We start from the raw sequence: 19,283 nt of genomic DNA on the forward strand, positions 1-19,283 counted from the left end.
TCATCTGTTTCTTGAACCATTAACATCACCTTTATGAAATCACCTAGGTCAACCAACTCATGTTTGACTCTGTATTTCCTCACAATCAAATCTGCAGTCATCCAGTCTTCGCAATGGGATATGAAGAATGCCTTTTTGCACATAAAGTACATCATAATTAACTGTTTCAAACCTGCAGTTTGTTACGGAAAGTCAGACAGTAAGAGCAAAAAAAAAAAAAAAAGGGAAAAAAACATCCTTGTATGTTCTGTCTCTCGCGAAAGGCCAAATAGAAACGAACAAAGGTACAAGGTACGGTCGACTTTTTTTTTTTTCCCCATCTGCTCTACATGAACAATGTCATCAACATATATGAAAAAACACACATCAATCTGTTTATTCTCATAGGGGAGACATTCATTTTTCAACACAAGCCAGATCTCGACAAACCCAGTGACTGAACTCTGCGCGCTTTTTATCGATGGTCCCACGAGACGACTATCAAAACAACCATCGAATCTCACAGTTTGCTCCTGAAGGAATCCCCACCGACCAGATGTCAAAACAAGAAGTGGCATCACAGCTGGCTGTGAAAATGGGGGATCTTTCTCCATTTTTTTTTCTCTTTTCTCTGTCCTGCACCAATATCATCTTTGTAATCACAGACTGAGATAGACCACTTAAATATTTGGAGGGGGGGGGTAACCAAAAAAAAGAAGAAGTAAAGAAGTGCTCCTGGCGCGTTCCCATCTCACACCCCCCTTTTATTTCCTGCCCTGGCCTGGAGGAGCTCTGGGCGTTTTGGGATATTAAGTACAGGGAGGTCAGGAGGCGTGGTCTCGGGATGGGGTGGGCGGGGTCTGTGCCTAGGTGAATAGGCTATAAGTTGAGTAGTGCAGACAGGCAGAGGCAAAGAAGAGCTGTGAGAAGAGAGTTCTGTATCCAGGGCAGTTGCGCTGAGTTTGTCGGGTCTCTCCGAGACGGCTCGGCTGACTCGTGACTGGTGTCATCTAGAGGTGTGGAGGAGAATGACACAGGTTAAACAAGCATTACTGTTTATTTCAAGAAAAAAAATAACCTTGCATGTGGTTTTCTTTGTACTTCAGCCCAGAATTTAGAGATTGAAGGAATTTGTTGACATAAGATGCTTTTTTTTTTTTTTTTTAATTTTACAGCTTTGACTAGAGGTTTTTGCATCCTTGAAACCCACAGGCACATCTGCGATCTACGAAATGCATCTAAGACACGGGATTGGACACAATTAAGCTGGACTTTTCTTTTTCACACAGACCTACGCTTTTTACATTGTGTGTAGAGCATGTCCTCAAACTCACTAGCATGCGAAAGAGACTTTCGTCTGGCATTATTATCAATGACTGTGATGTGTGCCCACCAAACGCAGACAGTCCCCTCAGACTCGCAGCAGCGGATGTCACCGGGACAAAATCAAAAGGTGTGAAACACAAAGAGACAGATAAATATGCTCAGGAGATAGAGCAGCTTGCCCATGCATTTGGGAGGGGAGGGGGGGAGGGGGGGGGGGGGCAAAGTGAACAGGCATGCGGGCAAGCAGGCAAGCAACGGCCACTTCGGCACACAGTATGGGCTCTGGACCTAGAAAGTAGTTCCTCATTGCTAAAACTGACAGAGAGGTGTTCGTGTGTGTGTGTGTGTGGTTGTGTGTGTGTGTGTGTATGTGTGTGAAAGAGAGAGAGAGAGAGACAGAGAGAGAGAGAAAGGTGACAGAGAGCCAAATAAATCCTTATTCCGCTAATGTTCTATACAACTGTTATTATTAAATTACTAAACTTCAAAATTGTATTCAGCGACATGGAGATTCATTTCTGACTTGTAATTTCCTAGGCTTGTACAAATGCTACTCATAAATTTGGTTATGAAATACCCAATGTGTTTTTTTTCCCCCCCTGTTTGACATTTTTTTTTCTAATCAATTTTGCTCTGTTCTCCATTGTATGAGAAGTGAACACGAGGCTACTGTAGAATAAATCAGCATTACAATAATGCTCAGACTTTGCACAGAGAGCAGGATAATTACATGTGTATTGTTACGAAGCAGTTTTCTTTTCCCCTTTTCCTAGCAGGGTGAAATGGATTTGGTTGGGCTTAAAGCAAAATGACAGAAAAAAACAAGACACTGTTACAGGTAACTAAAGATATCTTAGGAAGTAAAAGCCTGATTTGGCAAATGCATGCATGAGTCTATCCAAGTGTTGATGGGGCTTAATCCCAGGTGTACCAAGTAACACATGCATACTATTCACACACTCTCAATTACCTGTTATTAAGCTTAATTTTATGAACTACTCTGAACACTTCAGGCATTAGTTTGTGAGTTCCACATTTTAGTCTTATGAACGAGTAACAGAACACAGAGGAGAGCTGCCCAATGCTAAATCAATTCACATACTCTTGTTTTGTGTTGCTGTTTTTGTCCTTAACCAATAACTAGGTTGTTTTATGGACACCCCCTTGTGGCACTGAGGGATTTTGATACTTTGAGATCTTAGACTTGAGGTTTCTAGAATGAAGACCTTTGAATAATTTCAGACGCATGCAAATGTGCTTTCTGATGTCCTTTGAACACTCTGAGCATGCTGGTTCAGTGTGAAGGGCCAGGAGCCGACAGTGGGCACACACAACTCTCCAAAAGCAACAGAAACAAAGATAACCACAAACGGATGCAGGTTAAGAGGCAAGGAACCACAAACAGATGCAGGTTAAGAGGCAAAGAGCATGCAAGAACTTTGACAGAGCAGCCATTACAGGTAAGACAGGAAAAACAGAGGATGTTTGGGGGCTTTTTTGTTTTGTTTTGAGTGTGTGTGCATGTGTGTGTGTGCATGTGCGTGCGTGTGTGTGCGTGTGTGTTCATGTAACTGAAGACAGAAAAAAAAAAAAAAAGGACAGTGGTCCCAGACCATACTAACCTCTTGGTTCTAATGAATTGTCTACTTTGTCGTTAACGTCAAAAACACGATCGTGAGCGCTTATAGTTTTCACGCAGTGGGCTATAATGAAAACAAACAAATAAAGGAAAAAATATAAGCCAAACATGTTAGTGACAATTGAGCCTTCCCATCTACTGCCACCACCACCACCACCCCCAACCCCCCCCCCCCCCTCCTGCCCCTGCTGCCCACCCCACCCTCCTCTCACAAAAATCAAAAGCTCCATGACATCACCCAAAAAAAGATGCAACCCACGTCTGATCATGTGACACAAAGCGGCATGCCATTCCAAGTAAAATTGAAAAGAATGGCATGACATGAGACACAGTAGAAAGCTGGAAATCACTGAGAAGGTACAGCAGAAATGTAGAATATATTCCAAAAAATAAGACGGCTTTCTGCAGCAGAGAGTACACTGTGACATGCTACCGATCAAGTCGCGTTTTTGTTTTTTGTTTTTGTTTTGTTTTTCATTGGAAGGTCTGACTTACTTGCTGGTTTGACGAAGACTTTGAGCTTCAGGCATGTTCTTCTCCCATTCTCAGCCACCATGGATGCTGAAACACATACAGACACACACACACACGCACACACACAAAAAACAGGTCAGAGGAGTCTCTGAGAGCACTGTTATTCAGCAGTTCTTTAAAGTAATGATTATGAAGTTTGATGTAGGTTTCTGATCATTTAAGTTTGGTGAAACTATCTGAAGCTTCCCTCACTCATCCACTCTTTAAAGTTCTGAAAAGACTGGATAAAGCTCTGTGATGTTGCACTAAGTCCCTGTTGGTTCATGAATGGCTATCAAATTATGTGAAATCTGTTAGAATGGCCAGAGGGAAGGGATCAGCTCTGGCTTGGATCTCCCAACCATACAGTCTCAGACGCCGTGATTATTTCACACGGGTGTAGTTTGTGGTCCAAGTCAGGAAATTGGCCCTTTCCTGTGGAATCTAAAGGGAGGGTGTGTGCGTGTGTGTGTGTGCGTGCGTGTGTGTGTGTGTGTGTGTGTGTGTGCGTGCGTGTGCACGCTCTGGGCGTCTGCAAGCTGCAAGTGGAGCATCAGCCTGTCACTGGTTCTTTGCCACTAATGATGTGTGTGTCAGCTTATCATCTTTGTTCACCTCCCCTTGTCAACCGTCGTTTCCATAAAGAGACACCAAGGCTGCGCTCAAGATTACTGCAAATATTGTTCACTTAAGAAAACTGAAAACATACATTGAGCTAGATTTACTAACGCCAGCAGCCTATTCTAAAAGTGTTAGCAAGTGTACTGTCATTAAGATATATAAAGACAACGTTAAGCTTGATCAAACACCAGTCTGCTCATTGGTTTGGCACTTAGGCAAGTTCTTAAAATTTGACTGAATCAGGCTTACAGTATAGTCTAGTTTGAGTTTAACTAATACAAGAATATGAGAAATATGACATGACCTATATATAATAGCTATGAGCAGAACATTTATATAATTTTATTGATATTAGTAGTATCATATTAACACTGCATATAACAATCTTTAGGCATTTAAAACGCGCACGCACGCGCACACACACACACACACACACACTCCTGGTACATCATTTTAAGAGAGCCACAGTTGGCGACAGTGGTTCTTTTGAGGCATAGTTTGGAATTTCCATCCCAGCCTTACCACTGCTCAGATTGAACCTACTATTTGAACATCATTCTTTTAACAGATGGAAAAGAGTCAAACCCCTTTGCACAATGTCCCTCACACACAACGTCTGTTATGTCTCCAAGTTGGTGGTATTAACTCTCTCTCTTTCTCTCTCTGTCTCTATCTTTCCCTCTCTCTCTTTCTCTCTTTCACTATGTCTGGCAGCCAATGTCCTGTAGTTTCCGTCTCCCTCTGCACAAGCTCATCACCGCCTTTCCAATTACAGCGAGCCACCCCTCCGCTCATACTGTCCTCCTCGGATTGTGGAGTTCTGGCCATGGCCAAGACTTCATCAGCTATCTAACAAACCACCCTATTTCCCTTCAGCGCACATCTACATGGACAAATAACGTTTAATATTCCACTGCACAAACCACTCCGGGACTTATTAGTTAGTCAGAGTCAAAACACGATCACCCGGGTCCTATTTTTCTTCACTCGCACACTCTGTCTCTCTCTCTCTCTCTCTCTCTCTGTGTCTCTCTCTCCCTCTCTCTCTCTCTCTCTCTCTCTCTCTTTCTCTGTCCACAGAATACTCTCAAAGACGCACTTCAAAGTCCCCCACTTGGGTGTCCGAGTGGACCTGACCAGTTAAAAAAAGAACAGACGGTTGAGCTCTCAGAGTTCAAGTTTGTGTATGTGCCTCTAAGCAAACAGCCAACTTACAGCACTACATAAAAAAAAGGCATTGTTTTTTTGTTTTTTTTTTCACACACATAATACGTAACTGTCTTTTAAAATGTTATCACTGAAGCCTCAATGTACAAACAAATCAAACAATAATCAAAAGTGCTGAACCATATATATCTAAGGGTTTACATACATACTATTTGCATCACTTAGGACCTCATTCGTATTCAGAGGTAGTCCGATGTATTGATGGAATGGGTCGGTACATACATCAGGCATGAAGTGTGCATTAGGAATCTGATTATGTCTGGAGCATTTGGACGAGCAGTCTGGGATTGGCTAATGAAAGTGACAGATGTGACAGGGCGAAAACCAATTGTATTGTCTCGTGTATCGACTCTTTTTCCAGTTTGCATGTAGAACCTGAGTTTGATTTTATACTATATAACATAAGCAATGTTCCTATACAAATCTACGGAGGCACATACATTCATCATTTGGAAGGTCTTAATATCTGAGACAGACAGTCTTTTTATATAAGACTTGTACTGTGTACACGTGAGTCACACGTGGTAATAATCTTACAGGAATATTCAGACATTCTTATTATCTCAGAACGTGTGTGTTCCGCATACAAACTCGTGTTCATCAAAAAATAAACACGTTACACACACGCACACACACACACACCACACACACACACACACACACACACACACACACAAACACATTTCCAAAGCCTCCTCATTCACTGTCCATTCTCTGTGCATTAACAATTAAATAATAATTTTCAGATTGCAGATCTGGCAGCTGTATGCTTTGGCTGTATGAATGCATGATTTGGCAGCTGTTTACATTCTGTACAGCCCTATCTGCCAACTCCTGTAGGCTAATATGGTAATCAGTACTTATTTTGTTTTACAAAGAGACAACGCGCATGAAATGTGAATGCGTTGGAAACGCATTTCTCTCTCTTCCCTTCCGTGCGAGCTAGCCAGCGGCTCTAATCTCTCGATTAGTCGTAATCCATAAAAAGGACAGGCTAATATCATCTACACGGAAAAAGGGGACCATTCTCACAGGCTTTCTCTGTTTCGCTCCTTCTCTTCCCATTCTAGGTATGTATGTATGTATGCATCTGTCTGTCTGCCTATCCATCTATCTGTCTGTCTGCCTATCCATCTATCTGTCTGTCTGTCTGTGCCTTGTGTCTATTGACTACTGAGTCCTTGTACAGCCACAGTTCAGTTTACACTGGTGGACAGTACAGTGAGAGAGCAGGGTCTAACTGTGGGCGGAGTCTGTGACACTTTACTGAATCCTGACCTGACCCACGCAGTTCAGATGTCTTGACTATAGCAGCGAAGCGCTCGGACGTCAGGTCACAGGGCCTGGGGCTGACCACTTCACAGACGCAGTTGATTTCCGGCTATTCTCACTTTACTTATTTATTTTTTTAATCTATGCAAATGCGCAAACAAACAGACACTCACACTGATGGTCACATATTGCTAAAACGACCGCGCTAAGCGCATGTTTTTTAGTTACGTGCATATCTGTGTTGTTAGATATGGGGTTTCACTGATGATAAGCAGGGCCTGTACAATCAAGAAGATTGTCTCTAAATGGAGGTAGTATCAGCTACTGGCTTCCTTGTCATCAAGCATGGAAAATCTATATCTGGTCAGGAGTCAGTGATGCATGCCAAAGACTAAGGGGGATTGCTGCTACTTTGCTAAATAACACCCTTCAAAGTTTTCCTTTCTTTCTTTTTTTTTTTTAAGAAAAAACAGGGAAATTCATATCAGTGCAGACATACTGAGTTAATTTGCACCCATTTTAGAGGAAAACAAACAGGTGCTCGTGTGTTTGCAGTTAATGCTGTTTTATTGCCTGCCAAATAGCTCTAACCGTTATCTGGGAAAACACATTTCATTGAAATGCAGTTTTTTTACTGAACAACGTACTGTATACATGTAATACCACGCAATGAGAGACATTTAGTGTTGTTTTGCTCTATTACAGCTAGGTCATTAATTTTACAACACACGTTACATATATAAAGTAACCAAGGTCATCTGGGAAGACTGCTTATTAAGAAATAATTGAGATTAACAAATTGGATGATTTCTAATGCATAAAAATGTATTTGCCATACAGCAGGAATATTTAATTTAGACTATATTTACATAGCTAAGCAGATCAGGATTGGCTCGTGTGTCTATGCATTAAAAAAAAAACAAACAGAAAAAACCCCCATTTCGAGCAGTGAACACAGCGGCCTGAGGGAGAGCCAGGGTGGAGTACTCTTCAACGTGTGAGGGCCAATCTCTGCTTTGCCCTTGAGAGGCAGCGAGTGCTTTGGTTATCTGGTTATGAGTCCACAGTGTGGCCAAAGACTGTCTACTCAAGCCAGACTACCCACTCCCGTCATTAGTATTCAGCCCTGCAGTGGTAGTGGCAGGCAAGCATTGACCCCAAGAGACCAACATGCTTTTCTGTCTGCTTTGGGTCTCCAGCCTCTCCTAATCTGGCTAGTCCGTCCCCAGCGCTCATTTGTTGGATAGGATGGGTTAAAATTGTTCCAAAAAGGAAAAAAAAAAAGCCCTTCTTGCAAGAGGACACACAGTCAAATAACTTCAGTAAGTTTGCCAGGGACATAAAAATGTTTCCTGTAAGAGATATTTGTCTTTGATCAAGCAAATTGCTTTTGTATGGTTGTGCCCAGGGAAGTCTAATTCGGCAGTGTTGTTAAAGCTTGCAGACGTGCTACTCAGACAGGCATTTTTTTTTTTTTTCCTTTTTGCTTTTTTTTTGAGAGAGAAAAAAAAATTAATGAAAGTGTAAAAGCCTTTAACATCAGTAAAGGGAACTACAGGACAAGGCAGAGACTAGTACGGTCTCCCACTGAGGAAAGAAAGAGAAGAAAGAGTGGCTACGGTCTCTGACATGACTATAAATGTACCTCAGCATATCAAAGCAAGTTAAGCTGCTAATCTCCTAAAGCTACTCTATATCCAAAGTGACACAAAGCTATTTGAATTTTTCAATTGCTGTATACGTACTAAAGCTAATCTGTGTACTGTACAATCCCAATGTGTGTGTATGTGTGTGTTTCTAAATGTGCATGTGTGTGTGTGTGTTTCTAAATGTGTGTGTGTGTGTGACAGCTGTGTGACTGTAAAAACCTGAATAAATCAATTGTACCAGACTCGGTATGAGGTCCAGCAGGAGTGGCACACACCAGCTGTTTCCGTCTGTTTCAACATTATCACAGTCAGAGAGAAACCAAACTCATCAGTTGACATTGCACAGTTAAAGAGTTATATTAATTGCTCTTTATATTCCAGCCACACTCAAGTTGTATTTATTCAGTCAGACCTAGCATCCCTGACACACGTCACATGGAAAAGTCGTGTTTACATTACATACTGACAGTCAAATGAGCAAACTCTTTCTCTCTCTCTCTCTCTCTCTCTCTCTCTCTCTCTCTCACCATGTTTTCTGCAGGCATGCTGAGGTAGTCAAGCATTAGTTTGTTGATTGGAACTCTCCATTTCCCACTGTCCGTAAACAAGTGTTCTGTTACTTACCTCACTCTTTTAATAAGCGCTGTCTGGCAAAAGCAATCTCACCAGAGGACAAATGTTTTCTATTTATTCAGAAAAGTGTGTTCCGTGTAGGTGGATTCTCACGGCTGACGACAGAAACTCCTCTATAACCCGACACATAGTGAAAGGGGGGGGGGGCTACCCATGGGGGCCATTCAGACCCCGTGGCCATTTTTCTTTGGGGTGCTTTTCAATAAGTGTAACATATTGTTTGGCAGGCAAGCAGTCCAGTCTGGGCCAGAAGCCACTGAATGTAACCATGACACACGCACATGGGAGAGGACAGCAGGACGAGAGGAAACAGTAGGACCAGAAATAGGAACAGCGAGAGAGAGAGACAGAGAGAGAGAGGGGGAGAGAGAGAGAGAGAGAGAGAGAGAGAGAGAGAAAGATGGGGGGGGGGATGGGATAAAAAAGGTTCCATCAATCAAAACGGCGATAACGGCCTGACGCGCTTTTTCATATTGTCGGTTTGAGTTTGAGAGGCAGATGAAAAGAAGAGTATTTTTCATGTGAACAAATGCGGAAGGTGACTTATGAGTCTGTCCCCCGCCTAAGGTTCCTGTAAAGAAAATGTAATAACCAAAGACCCGTGTCAGATTTAACTGATGAATGCTTGAAACGTACTTCCCCACAAATCGCTCACAGTGTTTCTATGTCCACGTCTGAGCCCCCTTTCTTACACGTGATCAATGAGAGGGTAAGATTAAATGTAACATGGTAAGGTTTGTGATGATCATACAATATAAGCGTAAACCAGAGCAAAGAGGAGATGCAATAACTTAATGTAATGTAGCACAGAGACACAGATTTGTTCTCTTTCTAACCCTCTCTTTTTCTTTCTCTCGCTCTGTCTCTCTGTCTCATTCTTTTCCTCTGTCTCTCTTCTACTGGCCCTTCACAGAGACGCTCCTCAGATATTGGAATCAGAGACCTTTGGAGATTAAAATTGCCTCTCACAGATTCACCATATTAGAAAAAGCTGCTGTGTCAAGTGTTCTGAGACCGAGAGAGGGGGTTCACTCAGGCCGTCAAAGTGCCCTGACCTTTCACCCCAAATGTTTTCATACAGGCAGTCCTCATCCCATCTTCAGCAGTGTTTGTAAGCCACATACACAGACATACACACACACACACACACACACACACACACACACACACACACACACACAGATATACAGACACACACACACAGATACACAGACACACACAAACACACACACACACAAACACACACACACACACACACAGACACACACAGACATGCGCAGACACACACCCACAGACACACACACACACACACACACACACACACACACACACACACACACACACACAGATCACATTCATTTCTCACACGCTGCTAATGCTGCGTTCTGCTGAATTGCTTGCAGATGTGCACGACATTAAATGGCTTCCTGCGTTTTCCTGGGGGCGGTAAATTTTGCATCTATACCCCTCAACCCCCTTTTTTCTCTTTTTAGACCTGCAGAGAAAAGGAGGCAGAAAAAAAAAGAAAAGAAAAAAGAAACAGTTTGTCCCAGATAAGAAATCACGCTACCTCCTCTGGCTTAGCATCCTGACGGACAATTTACCTTCCCGGGATAGAAAGTCATGGAGGGAGGGGAAAAAAGGGAGAAAGGGGGAAAAAATGAAGAATTATGGCCTCAATTTGATTTTGTCCCCATGCCCTGCTTTCATTGATTAACCTTCTTCTGTTGCTCTAGCGGTTGACAGCCGAACTCTGTCTCTGCTCCGTAATGTTATCAAAGAGACAACAAATCAAGCTCGCCCCACTGAACTCTGGGAGAGAGAAGAGATGCCATTAATGGATGCTTTTTTTTAACTAAAAAAAAAAAAAAAGCGATTTGACTTTTCAGTCTACATTTACAGCTGTAAATAAGATGACTCTCAGATGGTGATTTTTCTTCTAATTATCTCAAGGGACTATTGGTTAATTAAAATCATATGGTGAAAGAATAATGAACTTAGAGCGTAATTTGTTTGAATTACCACACTTCAGAGGTATCCAAACACTGGCCCAGTTAGGCTAGACACAACTTATCCAAAGAATGCCTTTGTCAACACAGCACAAGGCGAAGAAAAGAGCTAAGAGAGAAGTCAAATCGACTCCTGCCTTTTCATCTTTCGCAGACTCATAACTCTCAGTTGATACGTGATTTCTTGGATTGAAATTTTGTAAATAATTAAAAAAAAAAAAAACGGAAAAAGGACATTATGTGTCTGTATTCACGCTCAGCAGGTTCTGATACTACAGTGTTCTTGTACTGTACATCACTCCCACGTGCTAACACACTGGAGGAGGCAACTGCTGGTTTTGCTTTGTCACCTACACATCTATTCCTTCTTTCTGCATGCCAATCAGTATTTCCCAGCATCCCCAGCTGTGCAGACACTGTCAAGTGCTTCCTGTGTTGCAGCATCCTCTTGAGAATCATCAAATCATCCAACTGTAAATCCTATACAGTGACAATGAATATGATAACTGGATTCTCATTAGCATACATTGTACACACCGCGTAATGATTTGGGATACAATAAAAAAATCAACAAATGAAAATCTAGAGAATACGTATAGATTCCTCAGTTAAACCAGCTTACGCCATTGTGTGTGGAGACTGATAAGCTTTATGACCACATCCTGCTTTATGGGAGTTAGCGTGTTGCGTGCACGCGGGTTGAGTTTGAGTAAACCACTGCACGGTGAACTTCAAATGCACGCATGTTACTGTACTTTTTTAATTCTTTGACCACAACACGCACTAAGAATGAAAATATCGTATAACATAACGTATAACTTCTGTTTTGTGAAGACAATCTGATTAAAGTGTGTTGTATTCAATCCACGACAAGTCCCAGAGATAGATAATGCATGTACTGGGATATGTCGTATCTATCATCCTTACGTTGGCCAAGTCAGACCCTTCAAACAGAATGATAAAAATCTAAGCCTGAAGCCCAGTCTATAAGACAGTTGTTTAAACCCTCCTAAGACTGAAGCATAATCAATCAATCTCTAATACGAAGTAATACAGTTATGAAATGACAAGAATAGATTTGTAAGCTTTGGGCAGATAAGTTAACGAAATAGCGTGTGACACATCTTATTATGTTTCAGCTCCAGCTCTGACAGATGAGTCAGAGAGTGGGGCAATATTTAATTTAATCATTTCCGTTTAATTCGCCTTGTGTGTTTTTTAAGCGATAGGAAAAAAAGATCTTCCTAATTGCGTATGGGCTATTTTGAAATGAAAAAAAAAAAAAGCCAAATTCAGTTATGCTGTGGGCAGTCATAATGAAAATGAGCATAATGTAAATGACAATTATGACAACGATCACGACAATAATTGTTCATAAAATATTACCTCCCGCGAGCCTTTCAGAGTTTAAAAGACTTTGTCCCCGCTCTGCGAAACCCATCTGAACCATTTTATTTATTTTTTTGAACAAAGAGAAAAAAGATGGGAAAGTCTAATCAATCAATGAAACGTCTTTCACAGATGTTCCGTTTGGACAAAAATACAGGAGAGATATGTCTCGTTGGCTGATGGTATGGTTGATGATTTTCATATCCTCAGCTGCAGTCGCTAGTGAAGCGGATAATAATAGTTTAAAAAAAAAAAAAAAAAGTGTGATAAAACCCTGAGCTGTGAGAACAATATGCCATCCTAAAGGAGAATAGCTATCTTGGGTAGGAAACTAATGGAGTTTAGCATCCGTCTTAGATCACCTTGTGGATATGTGTCCTTCAATATAAGGCTGGAAATTTCATTTTTCTCCCAAAGAATATAGATTCATATTGATTTCTTTTATCCGCCATCCCCAGGATGACCACATGCTGTCCTTGTAAAACTACATTGCCCGTTTTACCGCCCTGACCCACTGGGCAATCAAAAATGACATTTTCTTTGCTGTCTATGGCGACCACATACTGTACATTACACAAGAGGCTCCGCCTCCTGAAATGTTGTGCAACGACTGAGGATAAAACGGTTTCGAAAATAGAAGAGGCACTTTTCTTCCTCACTTCAATAAGAGGGACTTTAACAGGGTTAAGGAAACATAAACCTTCATTACCTGCAAGGCTGACCATCTTCATTGTGCGTCTTTTGGTTCATGTAAGCCTTGACCTCAGCACAGAACCTCAAAATTGTGACGACCAGCCAGTGTTCTTTTGTTTTCCCCTCCTGAACGCCCTTTTTTTCATCTTAAAGCCAATTTTTCATTCTCTTCTATTTTTTTGGTAAGCTGTGAGATGGAGGTGATGGTTCTGATTGTGTAAATCGTAGTTGGAAACCACAAATCGAAGACAGACTCTGGCATTTAATCTGTTTCGATTTGGTCATTTGGGGGAAAGTTGGGAGGGTAAGATAAATTATACTTCTTGCTAAATCAACAGGTGCTGGTCCAAACTGTAGCTTAAAACTTATCTGAGGGACGTTCCAATTTTCAGCCCACGGACTTATGGGAAATGTAGTGTTTTGCATAACCAAGACATCTACTCACAGATGTAGTAGTACTCTCTTCCTGGCCTGAACTCAAATCCCAGAGAGAAGGGTGTGAAGAGCTGGAACTTCTCAGAGAACTTGAGAGGCCCATTAGGGGAATGAGGCCTGTTGCACTCCCAGCGTTTGAAGCCTTTGGCCGTGTGGTCACAGGTGCTGTAGCCATCATAGTTAACCATGTAGAGGACATAACGCTCAGTCCTCTCCTCGGGTACCCCATCGTCATAGTGCGGACAGTACACATCCAAATAGTCATTGATGCACACGTCGATGTGGTAGTCTCCACGGTAAAACCTGAGAGAAAAAGAGAAAGAGGAGAGAGAGAGAGAAGGGGGGGGGGTGCATGATGAGTTACTGTTGAAAGCCTCCCAGTATTCACTGAAGAATGCATTAGGTTTTTGTTGGTCCTGAGAAGTTTGAAGAACTTCAAACAAAAGTCTGTGATAGATTTTGCATGCAAATATTTTCTTTATCTCTGCTGGCGTTGGGTGTTTGGAGCATGAGAAGCAAGAAGTGTCTCGCTTCTCGACATTCTTTGAATATTACACACGAATTTACGATGACACATTAACTTTAGTTTTCTAAAAAACATGCCGTGTGCCTGTAAATCCTTCAAAAACAACGAAGTATCTATGAGTCCAGACGTTGATGCATTGCAGTCGGGCGAGCCTGGGAGAATCTCCCCTCTGCCAAATTCATCTTTGAAATGAACTTTTAGCGTCAAAACGTGGAGGGGATCTCCGATGCTTCAACGAGCCATGGAATGCAAAACCTAAACGATGAATCACGAGAGACACTGGAAGTCAACCCTTTCCATGGGACACGTTTGTCAACGAGGCACGACAGTTTGTAATAACGAGGAATCTGTGTATACACATTACATATCCTTATATAGTCACTTTGCTAAATCCAACGTCACTAAATGGAAATGGGTAAGTTTGGTATGTATGCAGTGTTTGTCAACACAAACATTCTGTCAAGTACCAGAAGATGTGCTCACTTCAGGTCTGAACGTATACACGTTTGTCAAATGCGACACTCTGACATAAATTAACAACAAACCATGTCTCTGTTATCTGTTCCCGTCTACAAACTTCACATTAGGTATGGCATACCTGTAAACAAAGACTGCTTCAGTTTACTTCACTGGCTAAACTCTTAGCACGTTCCCAAAACAAACTGGAGCACCAGACACACATCCACTGCCAAACAGTCATTTTTCAGGCTTTGGAAGGTGACTCAGAGTTTTAACCGTGATCCGTTCTTTTGCCTCATTAGAGTAATGATCTGACAGGAGTTTGCCAAAACTTTTTAATGGGAAAAACGTCCATCCTTGCTTTGACCTCCTTGGACACGAAACTTCTTTTTTTTTTTTTATCTTTCAGTAATAAATGCTAACTTTTACAAATTCGGAGAGATACCTACTTCTCACTGACTCAAGCTTATCTAGAATGTTAGGAAAGTCAAAACAGTGATTGTTAGATTGGTGCTGCTTTACTTTTGTCCTTGAAAGAGTCTCGCAAACGTAGTTTGGCGATTGGTGGCTGAGCCAAAATAAACAGTAGGGTCGGAAGCCAGAGAACGACAGCGAGGTGATAGAAGTGGCTGGAGTGGCGTTAATGATCTGCTCTGTGTCGGCCACGCGGGATGCTCTGGGCCATGGCAAGGATGGGGGATACACAGGAACGCAGCTGTTTGCACTGACTAAAAGTCCTTCCCAATCACTTCAGTCAAAGAGAGCACTGGGATGCAAGGGGAAGTTTCACCGGCATCAAAATCTCACCGGGGACTAGTGCTCCGAGAACATTCTTTGGGAAACAGGTAACCAAGGAGTTTTGTGACTATTCATTTGTGTGATTAGGTTATCGTGTGTGCGAGCCTGTGTGTGTGTGTGTGTGTGTGTGTATTTGTCCCATTTAACTAAAAGCACCCTTGTAATTCATTTCACTGCGATTGCATTGCTAACCAAATCAATGCATTCAGCAACCTTAGAGCCATAGAGTAAATAAACTGCAATTAAAACACACTTCATCTGAATGCCCCTTTAAACTCACTCACATCTCTTGGTACAGGAGCCTAGACTGCAAATGAAATCGAGTCTGATTGGGTGGGTGAACTGATATGCGTGCTAACTGAAACACAGCAGGCATAAACAGCTTGACAGCAAATAGAGTAAAAAAAAAAAATTAGAAATTAGCCGCAATTCAGATCACAATGCAGTCTGAGATTTGCCTTAATTAAAATTTGAGAATCGATAAAGGCAAAACCGGTGAATAAACATCCTCAGAAAAAAAAAGGGAAGAGAGGCAATATCAGGCTAAGAGTCTAGTGATCATATATGTGGCAGAAAATGGATCCTGCCTCAATCTTGATGGCACAAGAGTGTGTGGGAAAAAAAATAACATTCTGATATTAAAAAAAAAAAAGACATAATGACCTGCAATCAGTTCAAGTTATTCTGACACTATGACTTTTGATAAATAAATATACGCAATGTATATGTGTGTGTGTGTGTGTGTGTGTGTGTGTGTGTATATATATATATATATATATATATATATATATGTATATGAATATATGAAATAATTTTCATATAGTGTTTTGTATAACATAATGGGCTAACTGCAGACAAAGATACTGCTGACCATTCATCTTATTCCCCTTTTCTGATGCTGAAAGAACAACGCTGCAAAAGTTTTTACTTCTAGCAAGGTAAGTCCTTGATGCTTGAGTAATATAAAGAGGTAATTAAAACCTGGGAGATGGAAGGCAGGCTAATTGTCAAATTATGATAATTACATGTCTTTGTTATGCTACAGCTGTTCCGGGAGAGAGCTTGAGGTCAGAACGTGGCAATGAGTCAGGGCCTGCTCTGTAATCAGTTGAGGTGGTTACCCCAAGTTTAGAACATTTATTACCAGCTGATTACAACCCCTGCGGAGCATGTGAAAAGCGCCCCGTTATTTTCAGACCTCCTCCCTCCTTTTCCCTCTCTCTTTTTTCTCTCTTTCTTTCTTTCTCTCTTTCAGGAGAGTCAGGAGCCCTGGAACAGCAAACTGTGTGTGCGGGGGAGAAGCTGCCCTTCCACACTGGCCCGTGATTGGCCCATTTCCATCACAATTACACAGCTCAGTGAGATCGTTCCTCTCGCCGACTGAAGTCCCATCAGCCACCAAAATGACTAGTCTGCCCTGGCCTGATGTGAGCAAGGGAGAGGGTTAGAGTGACGGAGGAAGACGGAGGGTGGGAAATGAGGTGAATTTTATCACACCTCTATTGGCAAAGCAGGTCTGTTTGTTGGTGTGAATATATGTGTGTGTGTGTCTGTGAGAGAGATAGAGAGATAGATAGATAGAAAGAGAGAGAGGGAGAGAGAGAGAGAGAGAGAGAGAGAGAGAGAGAGAGAGAATGATCTTGTAGTTTTGTGAGAGAGATGTGATTATTTATAGTATTCTTACTGCTGTTAAACTACATCTCTCAGACACTGCCTCAAATTCTCTCTCTCTCTCTCTCTCTCTCTCTCCCATTCATACACATACCCACAAACACAATCTCCCACTTCGAAACTAACAGACTCTTTAGCATTCAAAAGAGATGAAGATCGAATAAGATCTTGTTATACTATCTTTAAACCAGCAACTGTTTTCACATCAGTAACAATCAGCTGGCTTTTAAACACTTCGAATGGTTTGTCAGGCTGTTTCTCATACTCCATCCTTAAGCATACTTTCACTCTGAAAATGTTTTACACTGGCTTACAATGCCTAGATGAATGTTGTTGCTGCAGGCAGCTCCACTGAGCTGACAGGTGCATTTGTTTCAGTGCCTGTCTCTCTTACAGTCAAGCTCAGCCAATCATAACACATCTAACACAGCACAAGGCAACAACTCCACATTCATTACAGCTCTTACAACTGCACTTACATTTAAAGGACCCTTTAATTTTACTCCACCAATAACATCTTCACAAACATAAGCTACCTGGTGTTTCTTGCTTATTCATATATGTACAGTATGAGCGTATGTATAAACAGGGAGAGAGAAAGGAGAGAGAGAGAGCGAGAGGGGGGTGGGGGGTGGGCTCAATTCAACTAGATTAATCAAGGGTGCGTCCATGGCCCATGGTAGCATTAAGCAGACCTGTATTCATTTTTTTAACACAACAGTTATCTTAAGATGATAAATTGGTCTAACTGGCAGGGACAGTGTGTGATTTTACTTTTTGATCCAGCTGAGGAGTTATTAAAATTGACACTGCCCTGAAAATGAAGCTGTTTGAATCAAGGCCAGTAGCTGGGAGAAAGCACCTTTTATTAGTCCAGTATTGACTGATTTGTACAAAATCAGCTTAGAGATTCCTAAAAATAACAGCACCAACAACAACAACAACAACAACAACAACAATAATAATAATAATAGTAATTATGATAATACTTAAAATAAATGAATGGAAAAAGAGGCCACTCCTCCACTGAAGAGTTGTTTGACTCAAGCATCCACAGCAAGGTTAAATTTTAAACATCTGTGGCTGGGGACACTTTTTCCCTGGGATTACCCTTCCTCAGTCCTCCGATACATCCCTCAGATTATAAAGACATTTTTTATCATTCAACTGAGATATTAGAAAATCGATACAAGAACTGGGCTTTAATACCTTAAGCCATAATGCTTACACCAGATTATGGACCTAGAGTCAAAGACACTTCAGGACTTTATCTGTGAGTCACCTTATAAACTCTGTTGCTCAGAATGAAATCACTTTCATAGGGTTTCATAGGATTGGTAATATATATTTTTCTTGGATAAATTTTAAAAACATAGATCTCTATGCAATGATATTTCAAATAATGAATATGTAGGGCTGAAATGCTTTTTTTTTTTTTTTTTTTAGTCCAAACGACTATTAGCGATGTGTTGAGATGCGTTGGATGTTTTCAAGTCAAGTTTGCAAAGTGCCCTTGGGAGAAATGTCAGTGTAGAAAATTGACAATCCTTCTTAATATAATTAGCCTTGACAACCACTGAAAAAAAGAGAGGAAGAGAGAACATGTCATGTGTCTCCTTGGCACACTGAAGGTGTTAAAAGGAGGTAAAAATACACCATTCATTAAACTCTACCTCTACCCAATCAATTTCTTTAGTTCCCTGAGGATCCCCTAAGCTACTGGTGTTTTGGAAGTTTCTAGACAAGCTCCTCCAATGAGAAGTGAGAGAGAGCTGTGTTGGAACACGTCAATGGTCACGTCTTTATATCATCAGCCACATATATTATACAAGCCTTCCCACCTGCTGTTCCCCTCAACAGACCTCATTCTATATGCGAAACAGATGTGTGCTATAAAATCTGATGCTATCCCTGCACAGGTAATATTTGTAACTCTAGAAGTCTGATCCTTGTCTCGTTTTCCAGTAAACCTGTCCAGCATTTAGACTGTTTGGCATGTGGCTGTCACCACACTAATATATAACCTTCCAGAATGTTCTGGGGACAGAGCTGCACTGTTGTTTCCAAAGGTGACAATGTTGTTAAAACGTTGGAAGAACGTCTCATAATTGCCTCTGGCCATGCAGTAAAGCATATGTTCTACACATGTTCTCCCTTAACTCGCCCTCTCTCTCTCTCTCTCTCTCGGAGCACTGAAAGCTAATTTGGCTTTGGAACGGAATGCTGTCCAGGACCTTCAGAGAGGAGATGGGTTAGCTTCTCAATTCCTTTCCCTGAGGGAGAAGAAATGGAAAAAAAAGAAAAGGAAACTCTTTATCTTTTGTGGACTCTTCTCCATGACCTCACCACCACCACCACCACCAAGACTGTCTACTCCTACCCACGATTTCTGTGTGGTTGGTTCCCACAGGAGCTCGGGGTCTGTTTCGTGCAACTCCCAGACA

General features: G+C 41.6%; 1 protein-coding gene across 1 annotated transcript in view; it reads right to left on the reverse strand.

The window, feature by feature from the left end:
* Window positions 1–858: 858 nt before the first annotated feature.
* efna5b (ephrin-A5b) overlaps window positions 859–19,283 on the reverse strand; it is an 83,759-nt gene continuing 65,334 nt past the window's right edge. Inside the window, exons 2-5 of the mRNA XM_030785821.1 lie at window positions 13,396–13,688; window positions 3,440–3,505; window positions 2,928–3,008; window positions 859–989 (exon numbers count right to left, since the gene is read on the reverse strand). Of these exons, the coding sequence (XP_030641681.1) occupies window positions 859–989; window positions 2,928–3,008; window positions 3,440–3,505; window positions 13,396–13,688 (571 nt within the window). The remainder of the gene's footprint in view (window positions 990–2,927; window positions 3,009–3,439; window positions 3,506–13,395; window positions 13,689–19,283) is intronic.

The sequence above is a fragment of the Chanos chanos genome, chromosome 1 (assembly GCF_902362185.1).
Source record: "Chanos chanos chromosome 1, fChaCha1.1, whole genome shotgun sequence".
Lineage (NCBI taxonomy): Eukaryota > Metazoa > Chordata > Actinopteri > Gonorynchiformes > Chanidae > Chanos > Chanos chanos.